This window comes from Hirundo rustica, chromosome 1 (assembly GCF_015227805.2).
Source record: "Hirundo rustica isolate bHirRus1 chromosome 1, bHirRus1.pri.v3, whole genome shotgun sequence".
Lineage (NCBI taxonomy): Eukaryota > Metazoa > Chordata > Aves > Passeriformes > Hirundinidae > Hirundo > Hirundo rustica.
In genome coordinates this window covers 123,492,133-123,517,809 of record NC_053450.1, presented here as the reverse complement: position 1 = coordinate 123,517,809, position 25,677 = coordinate 123,492,133, and the positions used below count along the sequence as shown (strand labels likewise).

Below are 25,677 nucleotides of genomic sequence, written 5' to 3'. Positions count from 1 at the left end.
CTGCAGAATTGCTAGCTCCAGTAATAATCTGGCCAGTAATAGCACATGTTTCATAAGCTATCATGTGTTTTTCCAGGGAGTGGCAATGTGTGATCTGTTTCAAATGCAAGAGTCTGCTAAAGCGTATTTTGAGAAATCAAGGGAGGAAGCACATTGCACCGAACCACATTGCTATGGCAATATCCACTGGGGACAGAGGACTTAAATAAAACTGGTGAAAATTGCTGGTAATTTTGAGGACACTACCAGCAGTTGTATGCACACCAAATAGAGGGTGCCACACCAGGAATATTTCCATGTTTTTAAGGAAAAGTCTTCAACATAAATCTTCTATCCATCTGAATGGCCCTAGCTAACACAGGATAATTTTCAGATGCTCCTCATTAACTAGAAGAGACAGAAACAGGTTGTTAGCAAACAGCTTTGGGTCTATGCAGCAATTAATTTTGAGGCTTCAAAATCTGTCACAGAAACTGGCTGCAAATGAGAGACATTTAGGACTGAACACCCACCTTGAGCACTTGGTCTTCATGGAAATGCTCTTCACGTGCACTGCACAGTCACTCCCAGCCCATGGCTACTCCATGACCAGCTGGGATGCCAGCAGGGAGACTGTTGTATCAGAGATACACAATCTCAGCGTGCCCTGTCAGCCACAGACTCCATCTCCTGAGCTGAAGCATGAAGTGCATCACTGCTGCGTTAGAAGATCCTTCTGCGTTGCTTCTGCATGAGAAGATCTTCTTGCAGAAGGAGCAGAAGGAAAACAGAAACTTTTGCCTTTGGAACAAACTATTCACTTAGTATGAGACAGTTCTGGCTACCTCTTAAATAGCTGAAGTGAGGCAAGTGATTTCACAGCCACAACTAAAAACAAAAATTAATAATGCACATAATAAGGGAATAATAACACAAAAGATAGTAATCTGAAAGCGAAAAAAGATGCCAGCAAAATAGTTGTATGCTTTTTGAGTATGGCTGTGTGAAATTCCTCAGGTAAGACATTTTAAAAATTACTGAGCATGCCACCACAAGATGTCAGCATTGCAGAATAGTTATTCCTACCAGAAACAGAAAAGGTTTTTACATCCTATATGCATTTGGTATTAGGTTTTGTTTGTTTGTTTGTTTGTTTGTTTGTTGGGGGGTTTTTTTGTATGATGGAATAATCTGGCCTTATTTTTTTCAACCATTGACATTATGCTGTCAGTCCAAATGTAGTTGCAAGGGGGAATTTCTTAAACGGCTTTTTTATTAATCTCCATCTTTAAAACTTTTAAAAATGCTTTCATAGCATGAACAGCAGAACTAATGGCAAACACTACCTTGTAGCCATCAATGTGTTGTTTCAGGCTGCATCCAGCCTGGCTAGAAAGCACTCACTAAAATTATGCCTGTATACTGAGGTGTCGAGAGGTCATCCAAAGGCCTCTGGTGCTGCATGCTGGGTCTTTTTAAAACCCTCACACTGGCTGGAGAAGGCTCTGCTGGCCTCCATTCTGTGGAGGAAGTGTGAAGAAAGTGTGAAGCTGTTTAGGGCTTCTATTTAAAAGAGAAGGATATTCAGGGTAGCAAATCTTTTTAAATGTGTCCATCAACATAAGCCAAACCACCAGCAAAAGAATGAAATTCTTTATCTTCTTCCATTTCCTTTTGTAAGAATAAAAGATCTGGGCAGCAGTTTTTATTTGTTTGTTTTTGTTTGCTTCTTTCTTTCAAATCAACTAACCAGCCTCATTTTTCTTCCACATTGAAATTCCTACCGTTTTGCTGGGATGCTCTGTACTTTTCGCCTCTACCATTCATTCTGTCCTCTGAAACACTTCCTGTTGCACACAACAGCTTTCTCCTCCTGCTGTTACGGCTGTCACCAGCCCTGCCACCGTGCCAGCAGCAAGTGACAGGCTTAGCAAGGGACCGTGTCCTGAGAAGGGGAGATGAGCAGGAGGGTGCAGTGAGCCAGCAGGGGCTGTGTGAGTTCAAAGCAGGCAGAAAATCGTTCTGCTGTGCTTCCCTACCCGTTCATATGAGCTTCTGTCTATTTTGCTCTTGACGATGGGCAGGTGAAATCTTCAACCATCTGAAGATTTTGCTGTCAGATGAGTTTGGCCACTCTTTAGAGGCTATCTCGTATTGCCAGGTTCAACTCTGCTACCTTTACAGGCCAATATGAGGAAAACAGAGTTCACTTCTGGACCTTCTAGTCCCTTGGAAGGACCACTGGAGAGTGCCGTGTGGAGATGCAGAGAAGGCAGATGTGTTCAGTACAACCTGTTTGCTGTAACTCACTCAGAGCTCTTTGCCTTCAGCACTGATGATGGCATGGGGGGAAGCAGTGCCACATCTGCCTTTCTGCAGTGCACTGGTTGTAGCACAGGGCTCCCGAGGTCTGTCATTCTGTCCAACCATGTGATGATTCTAGGATGTCTGCAGTAATAATATGGAGGACACTTTGCATGAAATTGCATAAACTTGGTGCTTCTAACTTTAAATTGTAGATTAGATGGCAGCCACACAACTTTATTTCTTTTACAATAAGGATAAATGAAGACTTAGGAATAGATAACATTTCTTGCATGCCTCAAAAGCCTTCCATAACAGTTTATTAGAAACCATCTGGTTTCATTAATGTTTTATCAAAAACCATCTGGCTGCTATATTGTTCGAGCTATTTAGTAGTAGAGCTTCCTCATAAATTAGCCAAAAGGAATGGCTATCAAGCTACTGTGTAGGAGCCCCAAACAACTTTCATGTAGGTTCTATATAAACAGTTATTTTAAGAGTATTAGACTACACTAAACTTCAGCATTAAACTTCATATGTCTAAAAACTGTATCAGTAATAAAATCTGAAATTTAGCTTATTCCTCCTGTTTAATTTTTATTCTTTTTTTCTATATGTTTAATTCTTGGGCAGTTGAAACAGGAATGACAAAGTCAAAATGACAAACTATTTAAATAAAAATTACTAGGATTTTGTTTTTCAGTAAAACATCGCAAACAGAAGATACCCGTCACCATGCCTCCAAAAAATGAAGCTCTTCATGTCTGTATCTCTGCACATGTACACTTTTCAGACTGTAAGCACTCTGTCGGGGTTTCTGGCACTGCTCTGAAATCTAAATGTACAGCAGCACATGGCAACATTCAGAGCTGTACGGTGCCTACTCCTATGGGCAGCTAGGTAACTGATTGTAAATGCTTACATAATAAGCTTTGTTTTAATAAATTGTACTTCCACTTATAATTATTTTACTGTTACATTTTCAGATCAGTAAAAAAATGTCATCCTAAAATTAGGGCAGTTCCTAATGATTTTGCTATTTATAGACAACTCTAAAGTTACTGTGAATGGAAGAACTAAAGAAATCATATCTAAAGAACACATAGAAGATTTAGGACAAAATTGGCAAAGCAACAGGAGTTAAAAGATCTCTGAGAAAGAGCCCATGGCTGAAGCTGCCTGTAGAGAGAAAAGCTGGCTGTAAGTTTTCTTTATTCAGCACTCTAGATTTGTTCTGTTTCATGCAATTCCTTTTGCATCCTCTAAATGTGTATGCATAAGCATCCTCAAAAAACCTCAGTATCCACCTGTGGGAGCAAATGATTTGGGCAGAATTTTCTGAAGAATTGGCAGTGTGTGCTTGCGGTCCCTCACGGAGCAGCCAGCCGGATGGTGTTTGTGCTGTGCTGCTGCAGAACTGGAGCATGGCCATAGTCAAACCTTGCAAAATGTTCAGAGGGTAACATTAATATTTCATTGAGGAACACCAGATGCGTGTTGTCATGTACTGCATTTGTAGCAACAGCTTTATTGTCATTGAAAACAAAATTTCTCTCTTCCTTTTGGTTTTTGTGCCTCCTTTGTTTTCTTTTCTAGTTGTTTTGCAACTCCATAATCCCTCTTCTTGTTACCTGTTGTCAGCTCAGTCTCTTGCAGGAACAAGAGCAGAAATTCCTGTTCCAGGGCAATCTGAAAGGGGTTTCTCCAGAATAACAACAACAAAAAAATGCAGTTTTAAGTGCCCACAATGATAGAAATTGAGAATTTTGTTTAGCAATCTTTGAAGCAAGCCATAGCTCTTAAAAGTGGCAGATGCATTGTGGAGACCACAAAGAGCAAAGAAGTCAGTGGCTACAGAGGCTCCTGAAGGGTGGTGAGGCTGCTTTGCTCCTAAAAGTGAGACAGGATTCCTGCCACCTTCCCAGGGGCTCTGCTGCAGGAGCTGCCAGGAGCTGTTTAAATCTTCTGCTGTAGAAACACACACTGCAAAGGAGGACGGAAGTTAAAACCCCATCCCATTTCCCACAGTGATGACATTTCAGCCCAGCTGGGTACCAAGAGGAAGGCCTCATGGTTCTTCTTAAAGCCACTTCATTTTTCAGCTTGCTATTGCTCCTCCTCATTTCAGCATGTGAAGTGTTTGCTTTCCAATGTCCTGTAGGCAGTGGGGTAAGAACATACCTGGGTTTTTCCCACAAAAGGGAACAGGATGAAAAAGGAACACAGTTCTTTTTGAAACAAGGAGCAAGGGCTGGCAAGCAGCTAGAAAGTGTCTGGGCTGGTAATTGCATTGGTGTTCTTTTTGTATTGTGCAACAATGTTGCCCAAAAGGACAGCAGGTACCATGAAGAGGGTGCTTTGGGTCAAACCAGAGTGGTAGATATAAAAGCAGTGTGTTCCAATCTGGGCTTCTCAGTACGAGAGACATATGGAGTTCCTGCAGCAGGTCAGGCAGAGGGCTACAAAGGTCATTAAGGGACTGGAGCATCTCTGTTACGAGGAAAGGCTGAGGGAGCTGGGCCTGTTCAGCCTCGAGAAGAGATGACTGAAAGGGGACCTCACAAATGTCTGTCAGTATCTGAAGGGAGGGTGAAGAAGCTGCAGCCAGGCTGTTCTCAGGGGTGCTGAGCAATAGGACAAGAGGTGATGGGCAGAAGCTGCTGCTGGAAATTCCACCTGAATACGAGGAAGAAATGCTTTACTGTTTGAGGGACCCCACACTGGAACAGGCTGCCCAGAGGGGATGTGGAATGTCCCTTGCTGGAGACATTCAAGAACTGTCTGGGTGCAATCTTGTGCCATGTGCTCTCGGATGACCCTGCTTGAGCAGGGAGGTTGGACCAGATGATCCACTGTGGTCCCTTCCAACATGACTGACTCTGGGAGAGGGCTGCAGCTGTCCTCCTGAACAGAGTGGGAACCACTACAGAGCAGTCATGTCCTGCAAATCTGTACTGGTGGTAGTCCAGGACAGAGTCACACAACTCCAGGTTGTTGACACTATTTGTTATATTGCAGTTCCACATGCAGACCAGGTCTTCACAATGCTGGAAAACAACCTCATGCATGAAATAAAGTGCTGGCCTCTTCTCTGACAATTAAAAATGTAATTTATTTGCTTCATCACAGGACTAAAACTGGCATCCTTGCTGCTTGTACTGCCCTTGTTTATCTGAACAGTGCACTGATATGGGTGAATGGCATCTGTAACAGGTGATGCAAGTACCCTTGGGTGGGTGGCTTTGTTACTGCCAAAGAGACAACTCTTTGCAGCTGGGAAATGGAGTTGTACTTCTCCTGCAGAACCGGTTCTGTCAGCTTGAGATGGGGATTATTTGGTTCTCCCACAGTTACTGTCCAGCCTCACCAATGCCAAGGTACTACAGTGGGAGCAATAGTTTCTAAAAGAGAAGGAAGACCAGCTGTGTCCTGAGAGGAAGCATTATCAGGAAAGGAAGCGATGACCAACCAGTACTGGGAAAGCATGAATTGCAGTTACTCCTTTTTCCTAGGACCTCATGACTGCACACTTCAATACCGAGAATCATTTTAACATATACTCTTTCCTCTCATTCCTTTCTCCCATCACGTCAAACAGCCAATTCATGTTGGTATCAGGACCAAAGCATTCTCGTGAGCATCAGCTTGAGGAAGCTTTGCAGCTAGATGAAGTACAATGGAGCTCCTACTATGGCTTTTTTTAAATTATTTTTTCTGTGATGTGGCACATCCTCTTTTTCAGTTCCTGATATTCACAAAAGGTGAGAATATAATATCCTAGAGTTTTCTGCATTGCATCGACTTTAACTGAAGCTTTACTCTGTCTCCAAAATGACAGGGCACATGTTAAGGAAGGGCTAGGCTCATTATACTTTAGTAACCAGAGAACACAGAAAAAGACAAGCTTGCCCTAACTGACCTATTTGCAGTGCTCTCTTAGGCAAAGCCTTTAGTAAAAGATTTTCCCCATCAAATAACTTCGTAATTTGGTGCGCTGTTTTTGAACCTTATAAGAAAAATGGATTTTTCCATCCAAAAATCCTATATAGCTCTAGTTGCCTTTACAAGGTTTACTTCATTGACTGAAGTGTAAGTAGCAAACAATGAATACAAGTAGGATGATCTCTTGACTTCACTCCATCTTCAGTCTGTCAATTGCCAAAATGATAACAAACCATGCAGTAAACAAAACAGTAAATCTCTTTCAGCTATTAGACAGGTTCTCATCTATTGATAGATCTACATAATCTTCCTTGCCTTAGGCAGCAATCTAGGCATTGCAGACACATCCTCATAAAAAAACCTAAGGAGGAGAAGATTTTTCAAGGCATGTATGTCAGTAATTCAAAGTTGCCTTACTGCAGCCTTTATTTCTTTTTTATTTAACACAAGCTGAAAAGTAAGGAATTTTTAATTTTGGAAATCAATTTTTATCGAGAAGTTTTAATAAAGACAAACAAGGTTAACTAAACAAAAAAAAAAAATACTTTTGAATGGTAACAGCTGGTTTTACTAGAACAGCATGTGAAACATCAGCACACAAATTCCTCAAGGAGAAATAGTACCCTAATATTTAGAGGAAGTTAATAATTCCTGGAGTCTGAAATTACAGTCAGAAACATCAGTGGATGTTCATACACAACATCTTGTGTTCCAGGAATTTATTACTGTTTCCAGAGCCTGTAAAAACTTACATCAGTGAACCCACAGAGACAAATTCTCAGTTAACTTAAGCCTCTGTTACACTCAGCTCAGTAGAGCAATGTTGATTTACCTCAAATGAGAGTTTGCACAAAGTAATTTCAAATATTTCCCTTGGTACAGAGTAAGCAAAGATACAAATTCATAAGGATATGTCAGAATTTGGTATCTCGCCAGCTTTTAACTCCATTTAAAAACGGAGAGTAACCCTACAAATTCTTATGCATAAACCAGAGAGGTCTAAATTAAAAATCAATAAACCAAGCACAGAGAGCAACATTTGCAACATGAAAGAAATATAGCAGAGGCATAAAAAAACAAGAACAAAAAAGCCAGGGTGTGTTGGTTACTATGCAGAGCAACCTTTGCTCAGCTGTCAGTGTTTTCCCTCACCCTCTGAAGGTTTGAATCATTTTGCAGTAAGCAAATTGACTTTAAAACAGATTACAGTAAATGAACAGACAACTGAGCTTAAACACAAATTGGATGCAAGGTCTACACAAGCCAAGTGTCTACACAAGCCAAGTCTACCTTGCACTTCTGTAGAGGAGGACAGCCCATTTTGTCTGGGTAGCTCTGACCACATCGTGAGCACTTGGCATGGTAGCTTGAGGGGCAGTCATGAGAAATTCCCTGCATACCCATTTCTCTGTACGAGAAATTCCTGCTGCCCTGGCTGCTCATGAGTGGGGCAGCAGTAATGAGCATCCCTTGCAATCTTCCTCTCCCTTTTATAATTATGAAAAAAATACTTCTGCTTCTATAAACCAGAACTTTTCCAGCAACTTGAACTAAATGCTAGTTATTTCAGATACCAACTAAACTGTATCAGATCTCTATGAAATAAATCAGCAATGAAATAATTCCCCCTGACACGGTGAGAAAGTTCCAAAGGTCTTAACCCAATAGACCCCAAATGGCTGGATTTCAAAAAACTAGGAGCTGTTTCTGGCCCACTATAAAGTTTGTTTTTCTTTTGGCCTCTATCCCGATTCTACCCTGTACAACAGTTGACGATATTCTTCATGGTAACAAATTTATAGATCCAGTTTCCCTAGCTCTTCCTGAAAGCTCCATACTCCCACCAAAACTTTGTAGACACTGAGGCTGCAAAGTACTGCAGAACTGCAGCAGGAATTTCAGGTATTTCATGTTGGTCAGGAGTTAACTCACTGTACTCCCACACTTTTCAAGATCCTAGTCCATCTATGTTGCATCTTGTACACGTGGTGGGACTGAGACATAGTTGAGGTCTGATTGGCAAAGCTCAATGATGAATCACCATCTTTAAGGGAAAAACCACCACACATTGATATTCTTTCTTTCCAGTTATTTATTTTATCCAGTAAATACCACGTTTCCTTGTTTTTAAAGGTTGCATTATGGAGAACATTTAGTTTGTGGTTTCTACACTCATACTAAAGCATAACCATTATGCTGCACATATATCTGCTAAAAACTACTTTTAAGAATAAACTTCCAGCTGTAAATGGATTCCAGCTTACCCCTTTTGCTGCCTCTGGTGTCTGGCACATTAGCCGTGAAGCAGAGCTGTGGAGAGCAGGACAACAACCACCAGACAGATTGTAGGAGTGATAAATAACGGTTCTAGCAGATGGAAGCTCTTTCCTACTTGCCATTTTGCAAAGTGTAAAAAGCACAGACAACTACAGCAGTGAGATTTGTTTCAGCTGCCACAAGCAACCTTTGAAGGAAGATGCTTACAGCCCCTGGGAAAAAGTCAGGGTGCTCTGTGACCTTTTGTAAGTATGATTTATTAACATCCAACTAAATTGGTTACAGAGACAAAAATAATAAATCAAGTTGTGCATCAAGGTACTCCAATGTTATTGCAAAATTTTGGAGTGAAGCAGAAAACAGGGGTGGTCCTGACTACAGAGAGACTTCTCAAGTATCCAGAAGTCAGCAATAATTCTAGTACATAAGATACTGTTCCTCATCCTGAAATCACTAATGCCCTACCAAAACAAGCACCAAATTCAGCATTTAGCAGCTTTGTTTATGTAATACCTCATACATATGGGATGTTCTTCCAATACTGGGATTAGCAAAATACTGTTAACACAAAGGCTTTCAGATTCTCAGGGATGCCAACTATCTCCAAGGTGTGGAGCTGACGGAGGTCATCACCTCTTGTGGATCAACATCCCAAACATTCTCATAAGCTTTATTACAGTTTTGTTTTACACATTAAAGACACCAAATCCACAATTTATGTTAAAAAAATTGAACTATATAAAATAATTCTTTAATATATGGCAACTACTTATGTGGAAATTTTCTCTTATTGCTTTCAAAAAGCTGCAGCAAGAACAGTGTCTAAGAACTGAGCAGTACAGTAATACATTTATTTGGTGGTAAGTTACAGATTTATGAAGTTTCAAAAGGTAAGCCAGATAATGTGCAGTTTCTTATGAGCCCACAGCTGCTGGAATAAGTTGCACCCACCAGTAGCTACAAAATAGAAAGGATGAGTTAGTGAACGCTGTGAATTTTATTTATTGTTGGCATAATTCATGAATGAAAACACACTCAACCAAAAAAACCCTTTCATTTTAATGCCACTCCTTCAAATAGCACCATCTCATTCTAGCCCTTGCAAGATGCATTCAGTTATATGTACGAGTTGTCATCCTTCTCTCCATTAAAATGCAACATGGGCCAAGTTTTGCACTCCTCTTCAGCTTGCCCTCCCTGCGTGAGCTGTACACAAAAAAGAAGCCATACTGAACAAAGCAAGATATGGTGAAAATTTCCTGCTCTGCCAAGCTGGTCATTTGGGGAGACAACACAAGAGATGTACACAAAAGCAGATGAAGGACATTCATAATTAGGATCTGCTGAGCAGATAGAGCTGCGTATTTCCAAAGCACACAACCCTTACCTGGTCTGACTCCAGAGTATAACAAAGTCTCATTCACAGTCAGGGTAAAGATACAGAAGGAATTTATGGGGAAAAGAATTTAACTAGAGCCTCTGGGTATGATTTATCATTTGTTAGAATGGACTGTTTTCCTATTCATCAGGTTCTTTTCATAAAGAGAAAAATGGGACACTGAATAAGGACCACATAGAAAACCTGAACAGGACTGTGAACAGCTGAGGGAAAGTGGGGGGCATGGAAAGGGTTAAGGTCTTTGTTGGGTTTGTTTGGTGGGTTGTTTTTTTTGAGACCAGCACTGGACCACTGAGCAACATGAAAGCTGTCCTTGGTTGGGCCATAGTTCTGGTCCCACAAATTGGTATTCGTTCTGTACAGTGATCTAAATTCAATTCAAAGATGCCAGGTAATAAGGTGACTGTGTTTGCAACTATTATGTCCTTCAGGGGCCAGATTTTAAAAGAAAGCAGCAATCCTGTTTCCAGTCCTTCAAAGAAAACTGGCTGGTGGAAGAACAGATCTCCAGGATGTTTCCTTATTTGGGCTGGTTTTGGTCTTCCAGGCATCAAACTTTCCAAGCTCTGCATAAAGAACCTAAGTACAGACTGCTGGATCTGTATTTCAAAAAGTGTCTAAAAGAAGTAGTTCAGTGCTGGCAAGCTGTCACATCAAGCATATCTCAGAGAACAGAGATCCAGAAAGGAATGCGGTGATTAATATTGCATTCTAGTTCCATTTGGTCTAAGGGGCACTTCACGCTACCCAGAGTCCCCTCCTGTGAAAAAGTGATGCTGTTTTGTAATCCCAAATTTACACAGAATCAGAAACGATGCATCAAGCCTGCAAATCTGAAAGTACAGCTGTGGTTTTCTGTTCCTATGTACAATATTTCCCTGGATTTTTTTTTTTCTTTCTATGCTTTACAACTTGGAAAATGAAGCAGGGTTTCAACACCCAAAGGCCTGAGCTGCTCCATCACCTTGAAGGAAGTTTATAGTGAGGGTTTTACTTCATGGAGAGACACACAAAGAAAGGAAGAGCTGCACGAGTGCTTCTCAAACTGGCCTCCAAAATCATATTAAGCAATGTTTATAAAGTCATGAAATACGAGAGCTATAACAGCAGGCAAGGGTCATCAGGAAATTTTAAGACTGATCCATTGAGCTACACAACTTGGGGATCACAGCTGTGTATGAAAAGAAGCAGCTAAATTGCCTGATTTTTTTTTTTTTTTTGATTTTTTTTTTTTTTTTTTTTTTTACTATTCAGGGTAGAAATAGTGGGTAAAAAGTCCCTCAGTATCAGTTATTAAAAATAATAGTTGTCTTAATTATACTGCAGAAAGATAATACAAATTTTGTATGCATTAACAGTTTTGGGGAAGAAAATTACCAAAATTTCATATTTTACCAAGAATAACTTTATAGAATATATTAAGTCTGTGAATGTTGAATATGTTTACATGCAGAAATACATAGATCTAACATCAAGACAAATTTCTTCCACTTCTTAATATACAGTTAACAGAAGTTTAACAACTAATCCAAATTATTTCATACAAAAGTAAGCAGGGAAAACTATACTGCAGTTGGAAATGTGGGGTCAGAGGATCATTCACAACAGGTTACATTGTGTTTGGAGGTGCGTATTACAGATTTACAAAAGGAGCAATTACTTAATCAGTGATTTTGCTTCATGCATTTAAGAACTGCCTTGGGTTATTCTCAGGCAGTTTTATTTACGGAGACAATGATAAAATTCTGGAGTTTACTTTTTTTATACAGAAATTCTGATGAAGAAATTTTTATATAAGGCACTGCTCAGCCCAATGCTTCTTGTCACTAATCCCATGTATTTTGGACAGTTTGGAATGTTCGAGAAATCAGACTTGGCACTGCCAGTCTGATTTCTCAAAAATCATGACTCAGATGCCCCATATGAGACTGGTTTTGTTTACTACCTGTATGGGGGAATCCCCTGCACACACAGAATAGAGAAACCCAGCAATGAGATGACACAGTATTACAGTAGCTGCCAAATATGACAATGAGCAAGCTTAATGCAGCCTCCACAAATTTTGCTCCTTTTCTTAAAAGCTTTTGTTTCCTCTACCCTTTTGTTTTAAAATGAACCTTATTTATAAATTGCAAGGATAATTATCGACTCATTTCCGTTCCAGGTTTTGACAGTTAATACAAGGATAAAAGACAGGAAGGGAACAAGTCATGAAGAGAACCTCATTTTTCTTGAAAAGCCAAACAGCCCCCAAAGTTTAAGATTTCCTCTGGAATCAAAGCCCAGATTTTTGCCTTCATATAAATGTGAACCTTCCCTTGTTACATGCTGCTGGCATGGTAGTGAGGTTTTTTGAAGACATATTAATTAGACATAATTATGCTAACTTCTTTGGTAATAAATTATGGAAATGATGGTGAGGCAGAGATCCTGGGCAAAAGGAAAAATGGTGAAAAAGCGTTCATCTGTCTCTGAGACAATGAGGCTTCAATAGCAAGCAAAGTTCAAATATACATCTAATCTAACACCACAGACTTTGTTTAAAATTTAAAACCTTCATAGAATTTCCTTCACGTTACATATAATACATGGAACCATTTTTAACAGATTTTTCTCTAGAACAATGCAGCACAATTGCAGTAAAGTGCAAGCTTTTCTAAGCTATTAGTCTGTCATTCTAGGAGTCCACTTTATTCATGCCATGTCCAGTTGTTCCAGTCATAAGCCAATTTAAAATGCCAGCATTTGGGTTTGTTTTATGTCTTTACACTGGCACGAAAATAAAAGACAATAAAAGAAAAGAAAAGAAAAGAAAAGAAAAGAAAAGAAAAGAAAAGAAAAGAAAAGAAAAGAAAAGAAAAGAAAAGAGAAAAGAAAAGAGAAAAGAAAAGAGAAAAGAAAAGAGAAAAGAAAAGAGAAAAGAAAAGAGAAAAGAAAAGAGAAAAGGGTGTGGTGATAGGATACAAATCTATCACGTGGAAAATTGCATTGCTGCCAGAGAGTTGCAGACTCACAGAACAGATCTGAAGAATCATGGATCAGGCTTGACTTGCAGATTTGTGGGAATGCAAATTATTCTGTTAATGATTATGGCATCGTGATTTGATGGAAAAAAACTAAAAATACTTTCCATCTCTATAATCTTCATTCAAAAGTGAGGCTTCTGCTACATTTGTTTCCTGCTAAATTTCTGACCTATGGTTTAGTAGCTCTACGAATCGAACCACACATATAAAATTACAGGAAAGGGATGCAATTGATTTAGTGCAAGACATTCAAATATTTATCTGAACTTAACAAACAAACAAGAGGAAGATCAAAGACTCCATACACTTCTCCATAAGGCAGATGGTAATTTTTTAAATATAAGATCATAAATATGTTATTTCTTAAGAGGTAGAAAATATCAAAATACTAGGAAAAAATTTCTAGCTTAAAACAACCAGTTTGCTTACTTTTTAAAAAGTCTTACTGTTGCAATTTTTAATTGAATAAAAACAAATGAAGCTATGGAAGCACAGGATTTCGTGCTCTGTATAAGATTTCACTTACTGGAAAAAGAGAGAGCTTCTTCATCTAGTCACTGCTCAGGCAGTATATACAAACGATCTCCTCTTCTTGCCCTGTTGGGGGCTATAAATTGGAAGGGAAATTTTTTCCCAGTGGAAAATTTTGGCGATTCCTGACTTTCTAGCACTGCATTTAACTGGGTACTGTTTCTGTATAAGGCAGTAGAACCACCGACGTAAGCCCAGAACCACCTCTTCCATAAAGCTAAGAAGAAAGTTAACAGAAACAAAAGCTTACTTAAATCTTTCCTACAGACGGCAAAAGATCATAGTCAGATCCCAGCACCAGCTGATAATCTGTTTTAGCAATTTATACCAGCCTAGAGACAGCTGAACGGCTCATTGCACTGTGAAAGCCTACCTACAGTAGGAGTTACTAAGGCTTGCACTCTTCCTCAGCACAGCTAGGAGATGCTGATGCTACTGTCTACAATGCAATTCAGTAAGGCATAATTTAACTCAGGACTGATGTTATTACACATTGAAAAAGTAGTGTAAAAGCTCCTCTCTTTTCCATCTGTTAACATTCAGTACTATTTATTAAATATTTTATAAAAAGAAGTTAGGATATTTATACATTCAAACAATCACTGCAATAATTGAATAAAGGAAATTAATTATCTGATTCTAAATTAAGCACAATTCTGTAGATATGCACATTTGCACACACCACACACATATTCTGTATGTGTGTGTATATATAGATATAGATATATAGTTATATTTTATATATATGCTTTTTAAATCAGATTCAAGAATACAGCACAGAATGTCTTCACTTAGCTCCTCTTTCACCAGAGGACAGGATTGTCCAGTTTGAAAAAACCAGGTTCTTTTCTAAGGTCCATGTAGGTTCCATTGCTCACCCAGGAGTCGTCGCTGGATTTCCTATCAAAGATTAAACAAATGTAAGCTTGTATTTTCCCTCCATATGCTGTGCAATGCGGTGTAGCACCATGCACAGGTACCGAATCCAGCCCATGAACCAGGGGCAGTGCAGCTCATTGCAGCCTGCAAACGAGGAGTACAGCTTGGAGAGCTGAACAGGTTTGTCTGCACCGGGCCGTGGAGAGACATCTCAATCTAATGTTCACCAGAGAACATCACTACTGAACAGCCAAATGCATTAACTCGTATCTGCTCTAATACTTTGCTATATAATAATTAATTCCTTTATTCCGTCATTTAAATCTACAGGATAAATCTCAGCTTTCAAATCCTCATGCTAAGATTCAAATCCTCATTCTTATTCACAATTCTCATTGTGACTATACAATCACAAAGTGTTAGACTTTGTCTCTATCCTGCTTCCCTTTAGTACGTGTGATTGGCATGTGATGAGTTAGCTCACCACCTTGTCAGAGATGCAGTAGTCTAAGCCATTCCCTTTTGCACCTATTTAAAACCTATTCCTGTGTTCCTCAGAAGTACAGTATAGCTGTATCCAGAAAAAATAGGATCCCAGATCTGCTTATAGGGCCATACAACATTCATCTTGGCTCCAACTCTCTCACTGCAGGAGAACAGAGAAGCTGGAGGGTGAAAGACCACATCCTCGCTAGCATTCCTTTTTGTCTTTAGATGCCTGAAGTCTCCTGTTTTACTGATTTACAACAGGAAGAGATAAAGTGCCCTCAGAACAATAATTCTCTCCCCATAAAATAGGGGAAACATGTTCAAAAGTAGCCTTGGAAGTGAAGGACTCCAACTCTGCACACTTCCACATCAGGCAATCCCACTGAATTCAGCAGAACTTCAGGAGAGGTAATTGAGCTAAATCCAGCTACTTCAGCTTGCTTCAAAGAATCAAAGATGCTACATTCACTCAGGCAAATTCAAATATAGACTAAATACCAACTGTCATCAAGGCAAAAAAAAAAAAAAAAAGAAAAAAAAAATCAGGGGCACTAATAAAAAACTAATACGTATTTCTGAGTTTTAACTACGTCTGGAGTATTCTGCATCACCAAAGCATATAGAGGAACCCTCGAAAAAACTGGAGCCTGTCACATGGCAATTTAGAATCAGATCTATAATAAGAATTTTAATAAATTATAGTGTATACTTATTATTATCTAGTACCTGAAAAATCTAGGCTGATGCTCTAGATTGTTTTCTTCTAGCACTTTCCGTCGTTCTCTCTGTAGCTGCTCGATCCTCTGCTTCTGTATTTCAGCTCCTTCAATATTCCCTTCTTCTAGAAACCTGCAGCAGCAGTGATATGAGACAATTGGTCTCCTGCCTCCAGAAGAATCTGATCTTTCCAGCAGGTATTTCACAATGTTTGAAAGGTAAACAGCTGCCTCTGCAGACAGCTGCACTGTGAAAAAGTACTTAAGGAAAACTAACTCTTGTAACAAGCTCAGAGTCACAGCTGCATTAGATTTTTCTACTTGGAATTTTGCAAGAGTAAAAATTTCACTGCAGAAAGAACTTTCAAGTGTCTCAGTTTTTGGTTATTCAAATACAGTATGTTCAACCTCCAGTACTTGAAGTTCTGAAGTTTTAACAAGGCAGTTACCTCGAAGCATGCAAGAGGCAATTTTAGGACACACTTCCATAACAACTAGACCATCTCTCAATAAGTGATTACAATGTCTGTTTCACATACATATTAATGTAAAAATAGAAACACGTTGCAGTTATCCACAGAAAGGAGTCTGACTTCAGGGTAAAGTGAGTGTACAGAAGATTAAGAACTATTTAAGGAAAATATTTCAGAGTTAAAGCTTCTTACCTTTGGTCTGGCCTAAAACGTGTATCAGTGGATGGGAGTAATGACCTAGTTTGTGGGTCCAGTTCATTTAACTCCAGTGCAAATTGTGTAAATCCATACCACTGTTCATAATCTTTAGGCATTGGATCTACAGAAGAAAAGAGTGCGTTCAGAATTCAAATTAACTGCCATTATATTGAGAAGGAAAATTTCAAGCTCCCTCCAGTCATTTGTTTATGTCTGATCCACAGTGTCACTTCTGGGGGAACAAGAGGTTTTTAATAATGTGACAAAAGAGAACATCCCCCTTGATAATTACACAGCAACAAGACAGATTTCTGTTCTCTCAGCTGAATCACGGCACAACTGTGATGACGGCCATGCTATTTTCATAATGTTTTTTCAAAACACAGTAGACAAAACCCCACAAGCTTGGGAGAAATTCAGCTATCACTGTCATTATAGTACTGAGTTTTGTGGGCTATCCTCCAGTGCTCAACACATGAAATAAACACCACTTCTCTGCACAAGCAGTAGGGGGAGTCTCTTCCCTTTTTTTTCCCCCCCTTCCTGCTAGAGTCCTCAATACTCACTTCATGCCCAAATATGAAAATGAGAAAGAATGGAGAAAATGCAGGAAGCCATGGGATCAAGTTCTCATATTATTTAAATGATATATTTTCTGATCTAGCTTTTAAATGCCTGACAAAAATCTAATATTCTACAGAAAAATAACAAGAAATTGGGGCCTAATAGAGCCAAAAACACTAAGCTTATACTCAGAAAGATCTCAGTACGTGGACATGAGCCATTCTGATCACTAACTTGCTCTCCATATGCAGTTTGAAGATGACGTTGTCCCACAGTACAAGCTTTCATGCCACTTCCCAAAGAGTCGATGCACAACTTTCCCAGATTTATCCATGACACTGCCTTCAATCTCATGTGCATTTGGATTCCAATACTTTGCCTAGAATTAAAAGGAACAAAGGGAAAGAAAGTGCATAAGAGCTCAAGTGCAGGGCATTTTCCTATGCCAGTAGCATCAGGCTGTAGAGCAAAGAAAACTGTTCATTCAGGTGTGTATTACAATATCAAATGCAAACAACTGCTGTTAGCATCATTAAAATACTAACTTATTAGTATGTTGACTTCTTAAAATACTAATGTTGAGAATTGTATTTATTTTGTTTGCCCTTTTTTAGGGGCAGCATGCGGTGAAGTACAGCTGACTTTGAATTCTGCCCAAAGGCAGTTGACCCTGAGTCCTGACTTGGTTATCTACATGTCTCCCAGATTTGCAGAAGAAGAGAAGGAACTTATACGCTAATCTCCACTTTAAACAGTTTACAGTATAAAAGGTGTTAAGATTTGCAGGCTCACAGTCTTTAATATTTGCACTTTAAACATCCAGTGCAGCTCTGAAAATACATTAAAATACCTTCAAGTAAGTACTTGGAAAAAAAATCACCCTAAATGCTTCTTAGAAAGCACAGGATTCAGGAAAACAAATAAAAAACCCCAAACTTGCTGGGGAGGATGCCATGCTGCATAGGTACACTGAAGTATTTCCCTTGTATCTGTTTGGTCGGTTCTGTGTCAAGCAGAACCTTTCTCCATCAATCAGATACAGAGAATGCAGGTTAAGGTATGTCTCTTAGGATGAGATTAAGATTTATATGGGTATTTTCCAGAGGCGTATCTAACTCTTTAATTGGTCAGCCAAGCTGTTAACATCTGCTATAACTTCCTTAGGAAAAAAAAAACCCCAAACTTACATCTATGCTAAACCACCACATTTATAAAACTATTTCTCAGTTTAGAAATTTTGGCACGGCTTTACATTTTCATTGATTTTCCTTTACTATGAAGTCATCTATTGCCAAAAATGGAATTTAAGTTCAGTCAAAAAGACAGTTTCTGAAGAACTCATATATATTGTAGTTGTACTGAAGCAAAAGCTTGGAGTAACACCACAACTTCTTAAACTCCTCTGAGTACCTGCAAAGGGCTAGAAAAGTGCATCAGGAGAAGAACCCTGCATAAACACTGGTCCTACAGCTGCTAAATGAATGCAACCACAGATGTGCCAGTGGGTTAGAAGGAGGCATGTGGTAAACCGCTGTAAGTAGACACCTTGTGCCTACATCTCTCATCAAACCCAGACTAGGTTTTCCATGATATTCCTTTCCTCGTAATTCCTCCATTTCCAGTGGAATCACTCAAGAAAGCTGTTGCTTCTCTTTTTTTGTCTAGTGAGTGGCAGTTCCTTGGAAGTTACAGTTTTCAAGCAATCCCAGGTAATTACAGCTTGGAAGCAGAAGGACTGAGCTTCAGCAGAGAGCATCCTCCCACTGCTGTGCTGTGAAAAGGCAGTGCCAGCATTGCTGTGGTTACCTTTATGAATGTCAGTTTGCAGTGGCACGTGTCATCATTAAGATTTTTTATGATGATCTCTCCGTAGTGTTCAATCCATCTTTGCCCACTTAAGATGTTATGGATGCAGGATGTCACCTTGTTCCATGCAAAATGGTCTTTAAAACTGTAAGGAAAAATACACACAAGAAAAGTCTCATGCCTTGTTCAAGTGAGCTCAAACTTGAGGAAAAAAAAATTGCAGAGAACTTGATTAGCGAAACCAAATAAACTATTCTTTTTTTACTAGAATGCTTCATCTTCTTGTTCCAACCTTCTCAAAAACAAACAATCCCACCTCCCAGAAAATTCTTTTCACTTCTGCTATATACTTCAGTCTTGAATTCAGTTTTATCTCAATTTACTTATCCTTCTAACTAGTTTTAAGTTTTCCAGAAGTATTCATTCTGGTATCTTCTACAGTCTGAGATGCCCATTCCAAGCTTGTAACACAGTGATGGATGGAAAACACAAGGACTTGGGCCACCAGAGTGATCTGAACATGTACTGAGAGGAATAAGCTTGGCTCCAGCTCTCAAGGCTGAGCCTAATATGTGCGCTTTAGCAAGAGCAAAAGTTCTCACCAGGCAGTTCAAGATGCAGTTGCACACTGGGAATCAGCAGACAGGGAGAGATAAACAAATACCAATAGGGGATACAACATTTTATCTTTTATGAAAGAAGGAGATGCTCTTATAAAAACAGATTTATAAAGCATCAAGGAAAGGAAAGTCTCATGGAGACATAGATTCTACAGTTTCTTCTGGGTATGGATGGCCAACTCACTACTGGTAAGGTAAAATATAAACTTGCAAAGCACCAGTTTCTGCACAGCAAGTGCTTCACGCACGTCCTGTTATTAGAATCTTTACCTATTAGAAGTTATTAGAATCTTTACCTACCTCCTTTTAACCACTTGCTTTCACTTGCTGCTTTGTAAGGGCACACACAAGGACAGTTTGTACAGACTAGCAGATATGCAGCCAATTTATCTCATAGTAAGTTGTTTTTCTGCCCTTACCTATGCATGTCCCATGTTATCATAAATGGTAAAAAAATGTAATTGTTTCAAAATGAACCTTAATACTAATGCCTAATTTTTTCCATATAGCCTCAGCATCTTTTCTTTGCACACTATTCTGTATCAAATACACAGGGATACAAACCAGCACATGGAGACCACATATGAATCAGACTGCTTCCCAGTTCATCAGCCCTTCATAGGCCCTAATACGTTAATTATCTTGGCTCCAAGCGCTCATTCACATCCTAGAAACCTTTCATCCCAAAGCTTAGGACAGGTGCTATGAACACAGCACGGTTCATACATTACCTTTTGGATGCTATCTTACCAGACTACAATTTTATCCACTTAAAAGAAAAAGGCATGCTTGATTTGATGAGTGCTAGGTTCTTGAACTCTTGGTTTGTTTTTTTCCTTTTTTCCAATGGCAGATTAATTAATTTTGTGCTCTCTCATTGGAAAACAGATTTAATTGGAACAATACTCAACCTTTAGACCTCTGGTTCTACAAACATGGTGGATATAGGCCAAATTTTAGGGGATTTTAATTGCTCATCAATAATGGGCATTCTGAAAAACCAGAATCGAAACACAGCAGATTTTTATTTAATAAAGCAAAAGGAAGCAAACCAACTATACTCAACACTTCACTGCAGTGGCTGCTTCCTTGGATAATAAACACCAGATGTGTAACAGGTTCTACTTATCAGTTTCAGTACTCAAGCAAAAGAATTCATAGCTTCCTTTACCCTACAGTTTTTTCCTGTGCATTTAAATTGCATGAAGGTTGAAATTCCACTGAAGTATGAAAATACCAACTTTTCTTTTTCCAAGGTACACAGGAGTGATGGGGTCTTTTTTCATTGTTTGTTTTTCATAACCTTTGAAAGAGTCAGTGTTTCTGATTTATGCTTTTGGTTTTGGTTTGGTGGGGTCTTTCTTCCTCCCCTTTTCTGTTTAAATTAAATCATAGCCACTAGTCCTTCCAAAGGGCAGAGCAGAGCTTGCTGTCCTCCGAATGAATGTGGCTCCAGTGTGTGCAAACCTCTGTGCCTGTGCATGAACAGCAGAGCCCAATGGCAGCACTTACGCTGGAAGAGTTACGTGCGTTGTGCCAACTGGAACAATTTCCATGGACTTTCCCCAGAATTTGTTTTTCCATCTGACATCTGGAACAAGAAGTAAAAAAACCACAGGTTTACTCACAGGAAGGTGAATCAGGCTGTTTCCGGGCTCTACTTTATTTTCAAGAAATTCGAAATAAAGCGCAACATAAGCATTCAAAGAATGTTGTGGGACCTTCAAATACTGGTTGGTGGGTTTATTATTGCTCTTTGCTTTGTTTGATTTTCATCATAATGGTTATTTAAACAGCAAAGTAACAGATGTTTAACAGTCTTCCCAAAAACATTTTCAAAAGAAAGAAATTTGAATATGCTACAGGCAACGTATGGTTGTTTGCAATTTTGTTGCTAGCGAATGAATGCAGACATTTTCCAAAAAAAAGCAGAGTTTCAAATACTAAAATATAGCAACAACATCCACAGTCAAGAGGCTAAAGAAGGTTTCAAAGGGCACAAAATGGCAGAGGGTTTTAGTCCAACTCCCTCTGGTAAGTTTAACTGGTCTTTTGAAATCTTGTTTGAATCACAGAAAGACATGTCCAAGTCTCATGCCATTTCTTCAAAAATATAAAAAAGATAAGAAAACTCAATGCAAGTTTAGCCAGATTTATTGAGCAGAAGCGCCTGGAAGAGAAAAAAAACAGAGAAGAGCATGGCAAAAGGAGTGTACAGTTAAACTGGGCTAGATAATCAGGCAGTAACTTTCATAGTAACTTCGGAGCTCTGGAGAATAGCACCCTTCCTGTTTTAGACTCTAGGAACTTCCCTGCCCAACCTGAAAAAGAGGGAAAAATTCAGCTTGATCACACAATAATTTTAGGACAGAAGAGAAAAAGCAAAGTGTTATTTCAAAGCTATGCTCACGCTAATTAAGGCACAGATGCTGTAATAGCTGAAACTCCCTTCATTTCCACTGCTCATGTGTCAACACTCCTCTGCAAAAGGAGAGTGAGCTTTATAAGTCATGGAAAGCTATTTCCAAACTATGGGTCCCTGTCAGAGCCCAGTCTTCTCGTTCACTAGACATGATTGGGAGATTTCATGGTGAAGGAACACATGAACAAAGGTCAGTGTCTCTGGGATGACAGCACTACTCTGGCAATGTTGCTGTCTCCTTTTCAGCTGAGAAGGTGACACAGTAAAAGGTCTTTGCACACAGAAAGAACTGAACTCACTGACAAGTTGCCTTTATGATTAAATTGGTGTTAATCTTTCCACGTAAGTTAATACAGCCTCATTACAAGAGGTCGCAGCATTTAAAAATTGCCTTTACAATGGAAAAAATCAGTGTCTAGCCCTTCCATAAGCTCAGCTAGCTATATTTAAAAACAAAGCAAACAAAAACCCTTAAGCCCTGCTGCAGCCTGATTGAATGTCCTGTGCTTATCAAGACCAAATCTCAGACTCTCACATGAATCAGATTCTCAGCTCTCATGAGAAGAACTTTATTCTCTAAATGAAAATGTTAAAATATTTGAATGATAACAGTTGTCAAGATCTGTTAAACAAATTGGTCTCATCTATTTTTATTAAGACAGGCTGCTATCTAGTCTTATTTATACAGTATCCGAGTTATGGAATAAATTTTTGGTCATCTTAGCACAAAGATGCTTAGAACAAAAGGATTCTTGTGTCCCTGTATTTGTTTACAAAGCAAAGAATTACACAGAATAATAAAACCCAGACTAATGAGTTCCAATATCTGTTCAGTATGGCTCCGTCTGTAATAACTATAATCAAGTAAGCAGAGCCAATCAGAAAAAAAATATATATTACAATATGGCTACTGTGATTTGACAAACCCCTGGGTAAAGGATTTTAAGTGAGTTAAAAGGCATGGGTATGTTTTGTGTACACTCCCCAATTATCTAACCACACAGGTACTGTTACTGGCTGATACCTTCACTAGCAGTACACAGCAAACAAAGCTCCAACACACATCTTTTGAAAAGAAAATTAGTCATCAAATAGCACAAAATCTTGCATCCTGTAATAATGCTAGCAGAGAAAGAGAAGGTAAATGTATTTATCCTTGCTGTTATGCTCATTTTCGAAAATTGCCTTCAGAGCAGGTTTACAAGATTTGCCAAGGTTCAGGATTTAACTTGTAATTTTTTCATGCTTTTTTCAAGCTTGTTTGTTTTATAAGTATCTTGACATACAATTCTTCCTTACTAAAGAACAACATCCCCCCAAAAACCCCTAACAAACCTGATTTCAAAGAAGAGCAGGTATTTGTACATGAAAATAATAATCAATTAATGCTACATGAAAAAAATCCAAACAAATCAAAACATCTTGAGAATTTTTATAATGGCATAAGATCCAAGTAAGAAGCATGCAAGTAAGTATAGGCTAACATTTCATAAAACCATTCTCATACAAATTTAGGCAAGAAATTTCAGCTTTTCCTAATTTCTGGATATTTTGTGTTAGACATACAATGAAAACATTATGAACACTGCAAAAGTAAATGATAGACTGAAGAGTTACCTTGCCAAAAAGCAAAATTCACAGATTCAGCATGGCATGCAGAAATAGGTGGGTGGTGACTGACCTAATAGCAAGACATGAAAAGAGAGGGGGGGAAAAAAAGATTAACATATGAACACTTGAACAGTCACTTTGGTTTGGCTTCTTTTAGTTTGTTTTCTCCTTCATTCCCATATGGCATTCACAATTCGATCATTAGTTTTGCCTTTGCAGTTGTGTCCTGAAGAGGGAGGCAGTGAGATTAATAAACGTTCTCAGACCTAAGAAATCTTGAAAGAAATGGGAAACACTTATTTTCAAAGGCCTGAGATTTTGCTTGAGTGAAAATCTAGCTATATACTTTGTACATTGTCTCTACGGTGATAATTAAATTTACCCTTAGGACCTCTTAACAGATGAACAAAAAACACACTTTGAGTGCATGGACAAAAATTTTCAAAAAACTTAACCGAAAACACAACAAAGGGCCAAACGCTTCTGTACAGCAAATAACCACAAGAGCCTGAATATGAGGGAGGAGATAGTGATCAGCATCTCTAAGTGGGCCAGGGGTGAAGATATCAAGCCAGGAAATTCCATCCAGCAATCCCTACTACTGCAGCAGTGACACCCCAGGTGTTTCTAGTGTGAAACTCTAACCACACGCACTGCATTTCATCAGCTTTGGGCAATGGCATGTGCACAAATTAGGGCAACCACCAAACTAGCAAAGCTAGGTCTATGAGCAAATAAACAATTCAATTAAAATGCAACAGTAAATAAAAGCACAAAGTGAAAGCAGCCACTCGTCCTCGACTTGAATTCTCCCTTCTGGGTGAACACAACTCACAACTGACCAGGACCAGCTTTTACATGTGTAACACCTACTGTTCCTGGGGCAACTTTATTTTCAAGTCAAATTGCTATTTTTCACTATGGATTTAATTTCTTAACCATCTACATGGCTCAAATAAGCTTTTTTTTTTTTTTTTTACTCATTTCACAAATCTCTTCCTGAGCATTTTTTTTTTTTCCATGGGCATCCAGTTATTTATTGAACACCCTCTACTTGGGTTAAAAAAAAAAAAGAAAGTATTTATTACTCTCAGCTCTGGCCTAATCCAGCAAGAGCAATTCTCTCTCTCTCTTACATACTGCACTCAGATTAACCCCAGATGTCACTATAATACATGGGTTAAATTTAGCTCTCACTTGAACTGTTATAATTCCAGAGTAAGGTCATGGTGCTAACACGAGTTATTCTAAACTCACTAGTGATAAAACAGAATCTTTGTTATTTTGTATCTTCTGTCAGTCTATCCCATGAATTACATTCTGCCTGCACTAACAAGGTATCTGGAGTGAGCATCAAAATGTTTGTGCAAGCAATAAGCCACTGTTCCTGATGTAAAGAGAAGTATTTAATCTTGCAAGCTGCATTAAATTTCTTTCCTCATATACTGCCCTCTGTTCCTAGTATTTCTCCACCCCATATTCTTACAGTAACTTTACCACTCTATAAACTCACTTCCCTTATTTCTCGTATTAGAACAACAGTTGTTAATGGCACAAGCCCGCTCATGTAGCAAAATTATTCTTTATAAATCTAGTCTTTGTACTAGTTTACCCAATATTCAAGTGAAAATATCTTCCTTTAATTCCGTGTAACATTAAACTCAGTACTAACCTTTATTCACCACTTTGTTACTCAAATTTGCTGGTACTTGCAGTGCTCTACATGCATCAACTTAGTACTGAAGTAGCACAATGATGAACCAGATAAATGAACTTTAAATTTGATTCTTGCTTTGACTGTATTACTTTTGGTTGGGTTTTTTCCCCCCTCCTTATTTTTACTCTTGCCTGTGCCATTTCCTGAGACGAAGGAAAGATCACATAACATTCCTTTTTGTCAGTTCTAAAACATAATGTGCAAAATGTTGTACCTTCACAGGCTGTCAAAAGCACTTTTCATTTCCTAAAGGAAGCCTCTTAGAAGTCTTTCTCTTATCAAATTTCTAGGTTGCACACCTTTGCCCCCTTGCACTTTTTGTAGTTTTTTTGTTATGTCTAGACAGAATAGGACAGCTTTCAGTCATCCTACTTTTCTAGGCACCAGGTATTTGAGTTTTATCTCTTTTTAACATATGCTTCAAGTTTAGCAATTCTACCTGGCTGGTTTAAATTTAGTATTTTTCACCCATACTTAATAATTATTCTCCTACTGAGGAATTATCTTCATAAACACTAAGACCAAGATGTGCTGTATACATCCTTCACCTGCTCAGCTGTGGTAGCAGATTTGAAAGACTTCATCTACTAAGTATTTGGACAGGAAGCAGAAATAGTCATGGTGCCACTGGAAAGAAATACTTCTGGTTGATTGATTCACACAAGGGATACATTTGTTATAAAAGAAGGTGAAGGTACAGTATTTTCAATGATCACACACAAAA

General features: G+C 38.8%; 1 protein-coding gene across 4 annotated transcripts in view; it reads right to left on the bottom strand.

Moving 5' to 3' along the window:
- Positions 1 to 12,850: 12,850 nt before the first annotated feature.
- The window catches only part of OSBPL3 (oxysterol binding protein like 3), an 81,232-nt gene continuing 68,405 nt past the window's right edge, over positions 12,851 to 25,677 (bottom strand). For all 4 annotated transcript variants that reach the window (XM_040075895.2, XM_040075906.2, XM_058422624.1 and 1 more), the window contains 7 exons: positions 23,243 to 23,306; positions 20,716 to 20,794; positions 18,584 to 18,728; positions 17,012 to 17,156; positions 16,208 to 16,334; positions 15,553 to 15,675; positions 12,851 to 14,358 (listed from right to left, as the gene is read on the bottom strand). In XM_040075895.2, coding sequence (XP_039931829.1) covers positions 14,262 to 14,358; positions 15,553 to 15,675; positions 16,208 to 16,334; positions 17,012 to 17,156; positions 18,584 to 18,728; positions 20,716 to 20,794; positions 23,243 to 23,306 — 780 coding nt within the window. In that variant the 3' untranslated portion in view covers positions 12,851 to 14,261. The remainder of the gene's footprint in view (positions 14,359 to 15,552; positions 15,676 to 16,207; positions 16,335 to 17,011; positions 17,157 to 18,583; positions 18,729 to 20,715; positions 20,795 to 23,242; positions 23,307 to 25,677) is intronic.